Source organism: Python bivittatus, unplaced genomic scaffold (genome assembly GCF_059951505.1).
Source record: "Python bivittatus isolate LINGU-HERP-01145 unplaced genomic scaffold, Pbiv_v1 ctg000020_np1212, whole genome shotgun sequence".
Taxonomy (NCBI): Eukaryota; Metazoa; Chordata; class Lepidosauria; order Squamata; family Pythonidae; genus Python; species Python bivittatus.
Window position 1 is genome coordinate 118,846,817 of NW_028277030.1, and position 16,246 is coordinate 118,863,062.

The 16,246-nt window shown below is 39.3% G+C and overlaps 1 protein-coding gene across 2 annotated transcripts in view; it reads right to left on the bottom strand.

The window, feature by feature from the left end:
• SRBD1 (S1 RNA binding domain 1) overlaps nt 1–16,246 on the bottom strand; it is a 206,253-nt gene that overhangs the window by 177,058 nt on the left and 12,949 nt on the right. For both annotated transcript variants that reach the window (XM_088147762.1, XM_088147769.1), the window contains exons 7-9: nt 15,340–15,478; nt 9,652–9,748; nt 5,274–5,409 (exon numbers count right to left, since the gene is read on the bottom strand). In XM_088147762.1, coding sequence (XP_088003888.1) covers nt 5,274–5,409; nt 9,652–9,748; nt 15,340–15,478 — 372 coding nt within the window. The remainder of the gene's footprint in view (nt 1–5,273; nt 5,410–9,651; nt 9,749–15,339; nt 15,479–16,246) is intronic.

Below are 16,246 nucleotides of genomic sequence, written 5' to 3' on the forward strand. Positions count from 1 at the left end.
CAAAATTCAATGGCTTACATGCTTATGGGAAAGTTGTGATACTGCCACATTACATCATTGCTGCAGGAGCTGCACTGATTATCAGTGTGTTTCTGAGTGCAATTTATGGTGCTAGTTGCTACTTTTAAAGGCCTATATGACTCAGGATCTGGGTACCTCTCCCAGGTAGTTTTGCCCATCCTAACTGGATAGCCTGGGAATATCTACTGAGGGTTCCCACCCAACAGGATGTGCAGCAGAAGGGGGCTTGGTGGTGACTGTTCTCTGTGGGAGTTCCCTTCTTAGGGAACAGCCTGTTCCTGAGATGAGGATGGCCCCAACTGACATAGCCTTCTGGAAGATAGTAAAAACCTGGCTCTTTCAAGGGCCTTTGGGGATTAATTGTAGAGTCACTGGTGCCTATATTAGGTAATGTATTATGACTTAATATTGCCATTTAATAATGTTTATTATTGTTTTATTAAATTTTTATTATATCTAAAATGCCTAGAATCCTTTCAGATTTAGATAGGGATAAAGCACATTTTAAATAATTAAATACCAAGCTGTTTTTATGCAGAACGTTTAACTCACTTAGTATGTGAGAGAGCAATAATGTTGAAATAGGCACATCCCTTTGTATGTATCTACTTTAGTTGAGATTTTGAATAACCAGATATATTTAAGAGTTAAGTAAGCACACTGCTAAACTCTGGGAACATATGTCATCTCAGGATTATAAAATAATATAGACTATAAAAGATAAAGAATTATCCTTAAATAATTCTCTGAGGAAAATATATCTTACTAAGCAAAATTCTATTGCAGGTTAAAAAGGGGAAAATAGTATCAAAGGACTCCAAAGTTGGATCAGCATAGGACAGAATTCATATAATCAAATAATTAAGTCATTTCTATAACATTGCAATGTTATTGCTCAGCAGATCTTTCTCAATCACACAGTAAAAAAGAAAGGAAACAAGAAACCTCTAAGTTGTCCATTCAGTGATTTCAATATGAATTTTCCTTTTATAGTTTTCTAGTCTAATATTTATTTAAATGTTCACATCTCATGTTTGACAGATACTTGAGCAGACAATCTGAGATAGCCTCTACTCCCCAGATCTTTAAATATTTTTATGTCAGGTATCATTATTCTGAGGTAGATTTACATAGATCAGTCATACTCCCAATAGCTGTACAGTGTTTCTTTAAATCCATTTTGGTTCCTTTCCAGATGTCTATCTAAGAATCAAACAAAGAATTTATCACTAATTCTCTTCTTAAATTTTTGCAGGTGACTTCCTCTGCAACATTGCATGTTCACAAAAAAATTGCTAAAATGTACTAGTTATTTTTACTAATTCTCTCAATATAGTTAACTGATCCAAAATTTCTTCTCCAACTTTTTTCCTCAGAACAATCATGAGTGATTGGATTCAGCTGAGATAGTGTGACTGTTGCAAAGTCCACTCCTTATTGGTTATCCTGAGAAAGAGTCTGCCTACTCCTTGTTCAGCAAGCTAACCACGATGCCACATGTATTCCGTAACCAATATCCTCCAGATATGTCAGACTACACGTAATATAATCCCAATGGCCATGCTGGCTGCTGCTGCTGAGAGCTGCTGTCCAAAACATTTAGAAAGTGTAAAGTTGTAGAAGGTCGCTCTCTATGTTCTCTTTCTGATTCATTTGATGGAAGATTTCCATTAAATAAAACAAACATGCATTTAAACTGCCATGCGAGAGAAAGCAGATGATTGCTGTGTACACTTGCTGTCCATGTGCTCCCAAATGTTAACAGAACCATGCATTTTTAATACATTAGACTTGCAGAAACCATTAAAAAGCTGTTAAAAGTTGACATGCCCATGTCATTGCACATGTTGATGGATGCTATAGGCTTCTGCCTGTCACAAGCAAGCATTCCCTGTCAATCATGAACATTAATTCAATCACTAGCTAACTCAGACATGTCACATATGTTAAACACAATGGTCTAAAAGTGACCTGGAGACATCACACCAATTTATATTCTTCAGCTTTTCTTGTGCTTATTGACATACCAGGCTTGACATATCACTGAACAGTACAGCAAACAATAAAAATTGCATGTGAAATATTTTAACATCAGGTACCCTGACTGCCAAAACAAAGGGCAAGTATGAGGAGGAGGCAGGTTCACAAGCAAAGCAAAGCGCTGCCAGGTTTATTCCATTGTGACAAGGGGGACAAAAACTAAAACACCTCTCTCAAGTGACATCAAAGTTACATTTTAAGACAAACAGTTTCATCAGGCACAATTCATGAGTATCACCAGCCTCTGAAACTCCAGAGGCATTAAGACTGTTGGAGAAGGCCTCTACTGAAGTAACATTGACAATGTATTATTACAACTTTTTTAAAAAATCAAAAATAAATTTGAACAATATACAACAGTAAAATTTGGAATACAGAACTGGAGTATCCTCTATTACCTCATCAGTGGCTTCAGGTTTTAAAAAATAATAGAATTCTTTGTTATGACTTAAAACCCAACTAGTTCAGCAAAACATTCTTTTTACAGTCTTTTGAATCCCTCAGAGAACATTTATAAAAGGTTGGCTCTCATCATTTATATGCTGGAGGTATAATAAATTTGAAAAAAACTTTGATACATATGTCATGGGGCTGCCCATCTGTAATTAATTATAGGTTATATATTATTACTATGGTGATACAGGTTCTTCGAAGGCAGTTGAGGTTAAAGATGTTGATGACTGCGATGTTGGCCTCATTGAGAGAGGGGGTGGTGCCTTCAGCTTGAAGGAGGCAGTGGTGCACCCTATCCTCAAGAGGCCAGCCTTGGGCCCAACAATTTTAGACAACTATTGTCCTGTTTCCAACCTTCCCTTTTGGGAGAATGTTGTTGAGAAGGTGGTCAGTCTGCAGTTGCAGAGAATCCTGGAGGAAGTAGATTATATAGACCCTTTTCAGTTGGATTTCAGTACTGAGATAGACTTGGTTGCATTTGATGACCTTGGTGGAGCCGGGATGGAAGTGGTGTCCATCCTAGTGTTCCTTGACCTCTCAGCACCCTTCAAATACTGTCAATCGTGGTATCCTTCTTGACCAGCTGTGGGAGTTAGGAATTTGGGGCACTTTTTTATTGTGGTTCTCATCCTTCTTCCAGTGTTGGTGGGTGCAGAGGGAGAGGTTGCCTCCCAGACCCTTATGGGGGTGCTGCAGGGCTCAATGCATTCTCCCCTCATGTTTAACATCTACATTAAGCTGCCAGTTTGGGGTTTGGTATTATCAATATGCTGATGATACCCAATTATACCTTTTGATTCCAGGCCAGCCAACTGGATATCCCTTAAGAAATAATGGGACATATATTTCTTTAAGAAATATACTTGATCTGGCTACCACCACCAATCTTTTCTGATTTGGAAGTCTTCTGTTTATTTTAGTAACTTGATTTAGTGGAACATGGAGAAAATATAAATAGGTTCAGTCACTAGCAGACTGTTTAAAAACAAGAATAAAATGATGTTTACTGTTCAAGTCAGAAAGATTAACTGAAGTTAGCATCTATCTACAGGGAAAAAAGTAGGGGTCCCAAACACATGGCCCACTGAGTTCTTTGAGGGACTGCCTCTTCCCAGTTAAATCTAGCCATCCCATCAAATCTGGCACCAGAGGCATGTTATGGTTCCTGTCTACAAAGGAATGTCATCTGTATGATTTTGGTTATGTTTTGTATTTTTTTGTGTGTGTGTGTTTTAACTTTGTGAGCCGCCCAGAATACGTATGTGAGATGGGTGGCTATATAAACTGAAAAAATAAAATAAAATAAAACTTTTTTTTCCAATTACAATCTCTCATGGAACCCCTAGGGATGTCTCATGCTTTAAACCATTCTTTAAACAATTCACTTTAAATCATTCATTCCAACTGCTGAAAGATATACTTGGGTAAACAGCTTCACTCTGACACATCTTTCTATCCAAATCCCAGTTCCTTCCCTTCTTGCTGACAGTTTGAGATCCTTGGAAACCAGCCCTCTCCACTTATATCCCTCCCTCAGGAACCTAGCTGAGAGGAGGTATTCAGATTGGAAATTCTTTGAGTGACAGATTCAATTTATCCAATCATCATCAAGCCACAACAGCCTCTTGGTCAGCATTGGCTGTTCCAGACTTGATTGTTAGGCCTAAGTGGAACATGCCATTTACTTCTGATTCCTCTCAGAGAGCCACATCTCTGGCGCCTTGAACAGTAAACATCATTGCACTGCAGTACAACAGACAAAAGGCAGCAAACCACTAAATAAGGGAAGATACAGGCTAATGGAGTCCCCCTCCACCCATAATAACAGGAACACGGTCAATCTGAAGTCAGCACAATAAACTACTCCCAAATAGCTTCCCTCCATTCATCTTTACAACACTATCATGTGAGAACCCAGTCATTGTGATTTGTATAGCTTACTGGGTCACTGTGGCTTATTCGACAAAACAGTTAAAACAAACCAGGGTTTATCATGATATTACCATGGCCTGAAACCCATGGGGCATAGCCACTGGCTCACCCCCAACACAAGCAAGGTATATCCAACCAGCTCACTTGAGCCTCCTCCATGGATGGACATATCAGGCTTGATTTCAAGAATGATGCATGACAGCTAAGAGGAAGAAGGAAAGGGGGGCATTAGCAGGAACAACGAGCAGGTTAGCACATAGGCCAGTGGAGGAGGAGGGGGGGGGGCGAGGCACACCTATGCATCTCTACTCACTCCTTAAGACCTCTCCAGAATTTGTTACAGTTAAAATCTGGAAGAATCTAAATGTTCCAAGTTTTGGTTTGGCCCAGCTGGACTGATCCGGAAGAGTACAGGCAAACTTCTAAGCCACAGTCTGCTTGCTTCAAGTTTGATACAAAACATGTTTTCCATTCCATATACATACCTAAAAGACTGCCTTAGGCAACAGGAAAATAGTTCAAGAGCTTGATCTACTGTATTTATATCTGACTTTTCATTCAGGGCTGCAAGGTTCCAGGTACAGTACTCCCTCCTGCTATTTTTCCCCATAAGAGAACAACTCTTTGAGGTAGGTTGGGCTGACAAAGGGTGACTGGCTCAATGTGACTCACTGGGCTTCCATGGCTGAGAATGGACTAGATCCTAGGTTTCCCCACTATTAGTCAACACTTTAACTACTACAGCACATAACAGATTTCTTGAAAGAAATGTATCTTTCTTTTCTTGTTTAAGAGATACTGCTTTAGACAGTGATTTGCAGACATACCTGGTGATGTTGAATGTTCTTTATGTTGCAAGAAAAATTCTGATACAAGTGAAATTTGTTGACATCTTTTTCATTGACTTTTTTAGAAGTCAGTTTTGCCAGAGATGACTGAATGCAAATGTATTTTCTTTGACATCTATATTTTTAAAACAAACAAGAAATCCTTTAGTCAACAGAATTTCTCTGTACATCTGAATAATAGCAACATTACTGAAATGACTTAATTATTATTCTCAATTTCATAATACATTAAAATACTGTAAACATATTTTCAAAATTAATTTGATACATTTCACTCCTAACACCAGGCTAGAGATGTGTATCCTGCTTTCTAAAAATTGATACCAAAATATAAATTTTAATGTGATAGGAAGGTAAATTATTAAATGCATGGCTATAACATTTAACTTTAATTAAATATAAATGAATGAAATTGATTTTAATTTTTTCATCCTGGTCCTACCTATTACTCTTTGGAATATAGCCTCTGATATGACCTTTTTAAGCTGGGTACTGTCTTCAATCCAGAAAATATGCTTTGTATTAAGTCATCTTGTGAATTGTTGCCTTTGTCTTAGCTTAAACCCACTCCAAGAAAAAAAAATTGTTACAAATCAAACAAAATAGATTTGCATAGCATACTAAGCCAAAGCCAAACTATATACATCATGACTTAATCCTGTTAAAAAGCTGGTTCCTGCAAAAGAATTTGGAGATGTCACCTGGCTTGGATCCTGTGGGAAGCCTGGACTAATCCCTGGCTGAGAGCCAGATCTGGCCTTCAAGTCTCCTCATTTTGAGACAGCCACAATTTAATTATAGGTGAGAGGGCAAACCTGATTTATGTTACTGAAAACTGGAAGGAAGAGAAGGAGGGAGTTCCATTCACAGAAATCTGCTCACTTAGGTTTCGGATTTGGCATGGGTGGAATGAATAGTTATTGTCATCTTTAAAACTCTGTTGGCAATCAAGAGGTACTACTTCATAGGTAGCCAGATGCGAGACCTTATTTGTATGGCCATCCAATAGATCCTGTGGATTTTCAGAGGGGTCTTTGGGGAGTTTCCTGAGAATTTAGTGGGCAGTTTGACCAAGACTCTGGTTGCCCAGTGGAATGACGTTCACTGGACTGGATTGCACCGAAGAGGCCAAAGTGTAGAACCAATACAGCCTCTTAGTTTATTGAGGAAATCAGGGAGATGAAATGACAGAGATGCCTAGAGCATGGCTTGAGGAACTCCTGTCTTGTGTTCACATTGAGGCTACACAGTGGTGATTCAAGCAAGCAAGAAAGTGAGAAAGAAGGATAGATTTTGTCATCCTGTCTGCATTGGCCAAATGCCACCCAGTGGCCTCTTTTAAGGCAATTTGCTCTCTTTTAGGGAAGGATGTTCACCTAGACCATCTGAAAGGTACTATGAAGAATTATTGCAACATTTGCCAGACAAAACCGGTCTCATCTTGTAAAGAGTTCTGGGTTCATTGTAAGACTATGAGTCCCAAGGAAGTGAGTACAGCCCTCTGCAGCATTAGCTCCAACATTTCTCAGCTGGATCCCTGCCCCTAATGGCTGGTTAAGGCTTTCTATGAGTTGGAAAGAGATTGGATATGGGGTGTTTCCATCAGCCTGAAGCAGGCTATAGGTAGTCCTCATTTAGTCACTGCCTCTTTTAGTGACTGTTCACAGTTACAATGCTGATAAAAAAGTAGCTGAAGTAAGATTGTTTCACTTAGCAACTGTTTCACTTAACAACCAAGTTGCTGGTCCCAAATGTGGTAGCTCAACAAGGCCTACCTGTATAGTGTATCCTCTGCTCAAGAAGCTTTTGCTAGATCTGACTGTTTTGGACAACTTTAGATTTGTCTCCAACCTTCCTTTTCTTGAAAGGATTATGGAGAAAGTGGTGGCCTATAACCACAAAGAACCTTAGGAAGCTGTTTATTTGGACCTCTGACAGTCTTCATTCAGGCTGGGATATAGTATGGAAACTGCATTGGTTACTCTTGTGGACAAGCTTTGGAGAGACTGGGATCAGGAGACTGCAACCAGTAACATTTTTTTAAATTTATTGTCTTTACTATATGCCACCCAGAGTTGTTGTAGAGTTGGGTAGCCTCATAAATTTCCTAAGCAAACAAACAAACCATCCTGACCCTCCTTGATTGCTCAATAGTTTCAATAACACTGACATGGTATCCTTCTGGACCATCTCCAGGGAACTGTTCTGCAGTGTTTCTCCTGCTTCTTGAAGGTACATTTCCAGTAAGGACACCTCAACTCTGTGAAATACCTAAGGGATCTCTCCTCTCTGTATTCCCTTTTAATATCTACATGTAACATCTGAATGTCATCCACTGGCACGGGGTTTGATGTCATTAACATGTGGATGGTATCACTTATACATCTTATCCCTAGGCTGAAAGGGATGCAGCAGGAATGCTGGAGGCTGTCCAGATGTGGATGCGGAGGAAAAGACACTGAATCCCTCCAACATGGGTTTGGGTTTGTGGGCCTAAATATTCCAGGGAAATTCTGACTATGAACAGGGTTATACTCCCCTGCTTACAGGTGATCCACAATTTGGGAGTTCTCCTAGACTCACACCTCCTGCTTGAAAAGCAGGTAGCACCTGTGACTAGGAGGACCTTTGCATAGTTACACCTTACACCTGTGTGCCAATTGCCATTCCTGGACTGGGAAGCCTTGCTCACAGTCACTCATACCCATTTGGACTATTGCAATGTGCTCTTGCAATGGGCCTTGGGAGACATGAGGAAGAGCTGCAGTCTAGACAATGGTCAGACAAGAGATATCTCTGCCCTCATTCCTTCTGTGGGCTAAGATATCTCTTGTCTGACCTTTGTCTAGGCTGTGGCTGCTCCTCGTCTCCCAAGGTTATTCTCACAGCCCATTACAGTTCTACTTCGGGCTGCCCTTGAAAAACATTCAGAAGCTACAACTGGTATAGAATGTGGTAGCCTGGCAGCGATGGATGTGTCCTGATAGGGTGATCCTAGTGCTTCAGGAACTACAATGATTGCCAGTTGGCTTTTGGATATGATTCAAGGTGTTGGTTGTTGCCTTTAAGGCTGTATATGGCTCTGCAAATGCTTATCTGAGAGACCTCCTTCTCCTGTTTTCACCTGCCCATCCAACCAGATCAAATAGAATCAATTCTGTTCCAGGTCCCATCACTAAGGGATTGTCACCTGATGTGGCCCTGGGAGTGGGTACTTTCAGTAGCTGCCCCAATTCTGGGAACTCCCTCCTGGCAGAAATTCAGTCAGCCTTGGGTCTTTTGGTCTTTAGAAAACCCATTTTAAATATTTTTTTAATTAATTAGGTAAAACAAGCAACAAAAAAGCAAAAACAAAGAAAAGGGAAAGGAATACATATATAAAATAAGATTTACCCTAAAGTGAAGGTTGAAGTGAAAATATGATAATTATATAACATTTTAAAAAAATTAAAAATGAAACAAGCATTCTAGTAGCCCCTCCCCCTTTTGGCGGGGTGGCTTTAGGAAATCTCTGAAGACCAACCTTTCTGTCTTACAGAGGGGAAAGGTGTGTTAGAATTTGAAGATGGACTCACAGGCATATGACATTTGAATTTTTTGTTTTTTTAAATCTTTCTTGACCTTTTTACTTCTTATATGTTTAAGGGGGCTTTTATTCTATATGTTGACATTGCTAGCCACCTAAAACCTTTGGGAACAGGTGGCATACAAGCAAAGTAGGTGAGTGAGCGAGTGAGTGAGTGAATGAATGAATGGTTGAGAAGGCATGTTTTCCAGGGGCTCTGAAAAAAAGTTTGCTGGTGGCCCCACTCCTTATGCTGGTAATACATTCTGGTGGACTTAACCTGCTGGAGAATGATGAAAACAACAGTAACATTCCAGTCAGCACTGAGCTGCTAGAAGCCACTATTCTAATTTTTCAGAATGGCCTAGAAGGATGTTTTGACAGAGTGTTTACAAACTGAGCCCCCAGGCACTGATCACATATTTAGTGCAGATAAATTAATAGAAAGCCACGGCAGGTAATGTTTTATGCCCACCTTAAAGCTGTCAGGAACATGAATCAGGAGGTATAGTGGGAGCCTGGAGAACTCTCCTCAGGAATGTGCAGTATATGGCTCTATACACACATATTATTATAAGTGCACCTACTGCCTTTTTTTAAAAAAAAAGAATTCATGAGCTTCTTCAGTACTGCGGTGTAGTTTCTGTTTTTACAAAATTTTGCCTGACCATATGGAAGAACCAAATATATTCAACCCCAAGAAAAAAAGACTGCCAGAAAATCCACAGGACTGACAAAATTCAACTTTACCAATCTCTAACAAAAGGATCTGTCTATGACAAAGTTACTTACAAATCTCTGATAAAATCCAGTGTTTCTTTATCTTTAGCAACCATGTCAGCCAGGATATGCTGCACTCCTGATTTTACTTCCTCAATGGTGGAAAGTCCTAAAGGAAAATATTTGGTTTTAATTTTTCACAAAATGAATATCCTGCAAACATGGCACCACAAAGCTTTAAAGGAAGCTTATAAAATCCAAAGATCAACTAAAGATGAAAGCTATTTAACTAAATAACTAAAGACTACAGTGGGGCAAAAAAGTATTTAGTCAGCCACCAATTGTACAAGTTCTCCCACTTAAAAAGATGAGAGAGGCCTGTAATTTTCATCATAGGTATACCTCAACTATGAGAGACAAAATGAGAAAAAAAATCCAGAAAATCACATTGTCTGATTTTTAAAGAATTTTCCATTTTCCATGGTGGAAAATAAGTATTTGGTCACCTACAAACAAGCAAGATGTCTGGCTCTCACAGACCTGTAACTACTTCTTTAAGAGGCTCCTCTGTCCTCCACTCATTACCTGTAGTAATGGCACCTGTTTGACCTTGTTATCAGTATAAAAGACACCTGTCCACAACTTCAAACAGTCACACTCCAAACTCCACTATGGCTAAGACCAAAGAGCTGTTGAAGGACACCAGAAACAAAATTGTAGGCTTGCACCAGGCTGGGAAGACTGAATCTGCAATAGGCAAGCAGCTTGGTGTGAAGAAATCAACTGTGGGAGCAATAATTAGAAAATGGAAGACATACAAGACCACTGATAATCTCCCTTGATCTGGGGCTCCACGCAAGATCTCACCCTGTGGGGTCAAAATGATCACAAGAATGGTGAGCAAAAATCCCAGAACCACACGGGGGGACCTAGTGAATGACCTGCAGAGAGCTGGGACCAAAGTAACAAAGGCTACCATCAGTAACACACTATGCTGCCAGGGACTCAAATCCTGCAGTGCCAGACGTGTCCCCCTGCTTAAGCCAGTACATGTCCGGGCCTGTCTGAAGTTTGCTAGAGAGCATTTGGATGATCCAGAAGAGGATTGGGAGAATGTCATATGGTCAGATGAAACCAAAGTAGAATGTTTTGGTCTAAACTCAACTCGTCGTGTTTGGAGGAGAGAGAATGCTGAGTTGCATCCAAAGAACACCATACCTTCTGTGAAGCATGGGGGTGGAAACATCATGCTTTGGGGCTGTTTTTCTGCAAAGGGACCAGGACGACTGATCCGTGTAAAGGAAAGAATGAATGGGGCCATGTATTGTGAGATTTTGAGTGAATACCTCCTTCCATCAGCAAGGGCATTGAAGATGAAACGTGGCTGGGTCTTTCAGCATGACAATGATCCCAAACACACCGCCTGGGCAATGAAGGAGTGGCTTCGTAAGAAGCATTTCAAGATCCTGGAGTGGCCTAGCCAGTCTCCAGATCTCAACCCCATGGAAAACCTTTGGAGGGAGTTGAAAGTCTGTGTTGCCCAGCGACAGCCCCAAAACATCACTGCTCTAGAGGAGATCTGCATGGAGGAATGGGCCAAAATACCAGCAACAGTGTGTGAAAACCTTGTGAAGACTTACAGAAAACGTTTGACCTCTGTCATTGCCAACAAAGGATATATAACAAAGTATTGAGATGAACTTTTGTTATTGACCAAATACTTATTTTCCACCATGATTTGCAAATAAATTCTTTAAAAATCAGACAATGTGATTTTCTGGATTTTTCTTCCCATTTTGTCTCTCATAGTTGAGGTATACCTATGATGAAAATTACAAGCCTCTCTCATCTTTTTAAGTGGGAGAACTTGCACAACTGGTGACTGACTAAATACTTTTTTGCCCCACTGTAAATCATGCAGCAAGAATTGTTCTGATGTCAAGCAAGAGAAGGTCATACTTCTACTTATACCAGGGCTAATTGTTCCAGGCACCTCATATCCTTTTCTCAGCCACAAAAAACATTGCTGCACATTTGTCTTCTATGCTGCACCTGAACTGAAACATTTAGCAGCTAACTCAACCATGTAATTCCCCTTTCACAGTCACAGTATGTGTGGCAACAATTGATGGCTTCAGATCTACTTCCTGCCCATCAAAATACACTCAGAATAGACACCTCTAGTTGTCTTTCTTTGATGAATGCCAGACCTAGCCTCTGTGCATTTCCAGAGAAGTTGGTGACAAGGCACTGAGAGAGTTAGGCAAAAAGTGTGAACCAGTAATATTCCTGTTGCTAAAATCAAGGAAGCCTTGTGGAAACTATCATAAAGTTCAGTTAACAGTACCTCCCAGCTATAGAATTTGCTTTAACAGAATGTTAGTTAATATTAGATTTTTTTCAAAAAGAAAAACCTTGTTAAAGATGAACTAGAAACAGTGTTTAGGAGATTTTCTATAAGAACCCTTCCCTGCTGTTGTTTAGGAAGTCCCTCAAGACTTGGTTGTGTCATCAGGCTTGGGGGTTCTTTGGGAACTGGAGACATTCTTAGATGGCTCCACTGTAATTGATATTCTGCTCTCTCTGTGAGGTTTGTATATTTTAAAATCTTTTTTATCTTTTTAAAAAAAATCTGTGATAATGTTTTTATTCTAATAATAACTTTTTATCTTTTTATAATGCCTGTTTTTATTCACTTGTTATTTTATTTTAATTGTTGTACACTGCCCAGAGTCACTTTGTGTGAGATGGGCGGCTATATAAATGTGATGTATAAATAAATAAAAATAAATAACCATATTAAAAAAAAAATCAGTGCACTTTGCTGTCTAAGATTGCCCCCTACAGATTTATCTATAATTACCCTGTATAAGCATTATAGTCTAACACATGAAGCAAGAAAGATCAACTCTTTCGAAAGTAATTTTCTTTGCTTCAGAAAAGAGAGGTAGTGAATTACAACACTTGCCCATCAACTTCATTATATTAGCTTATAAATTAACAAAGATTCTAATTGCAAATGATTAACAAGCTAACTGTTCTGGAGGGAAAGTAGTAAATAATATGATTATGACAGTCCATGACTTCTTAAGGGCCCCAGGCTAGGGAAATCTGGCTTAAGCCAAGGCAGATGTAGAGATTGTCTTGTCTATGATAACACTCTTCTTCTCACTTTACCAAAAAACATTGTTTCTCTGAAATAAATTCATGTTTTACTAGCTGTCACTGCATACCTACTCCAAGGTCATATCTGTGTTCCATTAGACTCAGTCTCTCCTCCTGCATGCAGAGAAAAACCTGGAATGGTATTATGGGAATGAATTACAGACCCACACACTTTCCTTAACTCCTTCCCAAACCATCCTGTTCTACTTTAGAAGAAAACAGAAATAAAGTTGGCAAAGATAATCAAGAACTGTTAGAGGAAACAAGAGACAACAAATCAATGTAAAAAAGAGAGTAAAAATAACCCCACTTTGATTCTGTATGGTATAAGAGGGGGCAGAGGGAAACTCTGGGAGGCTTTCAAGACTCTGTTTTTATATCTACAACAAGAAGGTAGAATTCCAGCAGTCTTTGCAGTGTCTGTTTCCTAACCTGGTCTATCTCGAAGAGCTACAGTACCCCCTTTAGTCATCTCCTCTTATTGAATAAGGTGATTACAAGATTCTTTTACCCCCAAATCCTAAATTCTCTCACTAAGGGACCCTTCAGGTATCACCAGCTTCTCCCAACCCTCCACCTTTCCTCACTGAGAATCTCCCACTAATTACCCCATCACACTCCAGGCACCTATAGACCTAACCTTCTTCCCAAACCATTTCCTCTAATCTCTTCCAGTCAGCCTCTATCTTACTCTCGTTCTTAGCTCCACAAACCCCTGCCACTTGGGCATGGCCAACCTCTTCCATTCTTTCACATTCCTCTCAATACCCTCTCCCTAGTCCTCCACCAGTCTTTTCACTTCCTCAAACAATTCTTTAATTCATTTCTTCCACACTCTTTTCTCTGCACCTCAAATCTGACCTCAGACATAAGTTCTCCACCCACTCTACTTCAACTCCAGATACAACTGCAATCACTCTATCCTCTCCCAGTCCAATCTCAGTTCAACTTACTACATATCTTGATGTCATTACCAGGTGTGCTGCCAGGAGCCTGTAAGATTATAGAGCAGAGGGCAAGAAATATATTTGCATTATGAGTGAAACTAAATGTATGGAGAAGGTATGAAGAACTTCATATGGGATAGTAATTAATAAGCGTATGCATGATCTTCTAACTGAAATCAAGGAAAGTTAAGAGATGGAAATCCAGTGTTATTTAGCTCAATAAATAAAATAAATATAATAGCTATATTATCAGCTTCTACCTTGTTAGGTTTTAGGAAATCATTAAAAATAGAATTGTTTAAGAGAGCGTTTGATTTATAGATGTCACCATTTATTTTTATTGCTTTTTGATTGACTGCTTCATGATTTTATCTGTGGTTTAATGTTTTGGGACTATTACTGATCATAGTTCTGCAACTGCATTGTTCTGTCAATGCTTTATTGTTATGACTGTAACTCAACAAGAGTCTCTTGATTTGCAGTGGGCAAAAATTTTGAATAAATAAATACAATGGACAGAGATTGTGTGATATGAGTATTTCTCACACATATCCCCTTTTTCAGCCCACCTTAATTTCAACGAATGTATTAGAGCAGTAGCAAAAAAAGGGGGGGGGGGGACTTGACCAGTGTTAAATACAAAATTCCACTGAAGAACATGCCAAATCTTAGCCATTCTTGTATCTCATGCAGAATTGAAACAAAACACTAGTGCAAGTAAGCTGTTCTTCACATATTGCATTTATATGTAGCTTTATTTTTGAGGTAAATTTAATATTTTACAATACAGTAATGAGTCTTTTATAACCACGGATATGTTATGTGAATGCAGACTGCCCTCTTTTTTATCTCTTTTGAAATGCAGTCACTGACCTCACTGTCTTATATTACAATATGTTGAAACTCCTGTAGTTTTAATTTATGTATGGTAGCTTACTGAAACATGGCTGCATGCTTTAGTAACTTCTAAGTATTTTCACAAGTCAGGAAGAAGCTGAGGCTCATTTGAGATCAGAGACATCTATGTATTCTTGATTTACCTTCCCGCCCTGGTGATCCCTAGGGATATTGGACAACAGCACATGGTATTCTTGCCAGCCTGCCAGAAAACATGTTGCTTCCTTGGAACTCAGTTCTTTGTCAAGGTCAATCTCAGTCATTTTGCACAAGCATACTATATTTAAAACCTTTTGCATGCCTTAATAAGCCTGAAGATTATCAGTGAGGGATGGAAATGCTATACATGAACAAGGAGCTTTCGTGAAGCCAACAGTATATTTTAAAATGACAAAGGGGACTTAGGGGAATGGAATCCCCCATTCCACTTAATTAGTTTCTGTTCATATTCAGCAAGCATCTGACGAAAAGGCACAGGAATAGAGAACACTATCTCAAGCCAAGTTAACCTATCCAGTACTCTCTCTATTGATTAGCACCAGATCTCCAGAGTTTTTAACCAGGACTATCTAGACAATCCAGAAAAAGGTGGGACCTGCTGCACACAAAGCCCTTTGGTTTTCTCAAATAGGGCAGTGTCCACTGTCTACAAGTTTCTACAACCCTGCAAAACCACACCCACACAACCATTCTTCCTCAGTAAAATATTTCTGTTTATATACACGAATGCTTCTAAAAGATACACGCTTACCTTCAACATTGGACTTGACATAGAAGAATAGTTTGAGTTCCTTTGGATTCTCAATGAGCAAGTTGGCTGCCTGTTCCAAGCCCAACTGTCTAGCTCTTTGTGCTTTAGTTCCTTTGCTTCCAGTTTTATATGGTGCATACTATAATAGATAATATGAGACTAAGTATAAGGGAGAGAGGGATGGAAGTAATTTTGTTGTCACAAGTTTTCAAGTTTTTATGCTTTTTCTCCCCTCAGAATGCAAACAAGGTAATAATGTCTAGCATACAGAAGCACAGAGTTATCAGCGATCATTTAGGTTAACTGGTCCAATTGTCTGCTGAGGTAATTGATTATACCATCAACTGCACTTGAAGTTTTTTTCTAACATTCAATTGAAACCTGCCTTGTTGTAACTTAAATCCATTATTCCGTTTTTGCCTCTTAATTGTTTTGGGCATTCCAGCTAGAACAGCCAAAGCCCTCCTGACCCCCACAGTGAGCCAACCTGGCATATACAGTATACTTGTGACTTATCCTCAGACTGCTTTATACAAATATGAAAAAACACACTCATGCTCCTTTTAATTCATTCTTCTTTTAAAACAAGTTAGTTCACACACTGTGGTAAATTGTAACATAGCTGGTTTTGCTTAGCTTAGTGTGCTGTATGAAACCAACCAACTCTAATGTTTAACCCATGGTTTATATTTAGCATAAAGTGAGAACCTAATTGAGTGTCACTCAATAAACAATGACTTCTATGATGTGTGACTCCAGTGTTAGAGGCAAATCCTACTGAAATTCACTAAATTTTACTTCTAACATTGGGATTATATTAGTGTTTCTCAACCTTGGCAACTTTAAGATGGGTGGACGTCAACTCCCAGAATTCCCCAGCTGACCGGAAAATTCTGAGAGTTGAAGT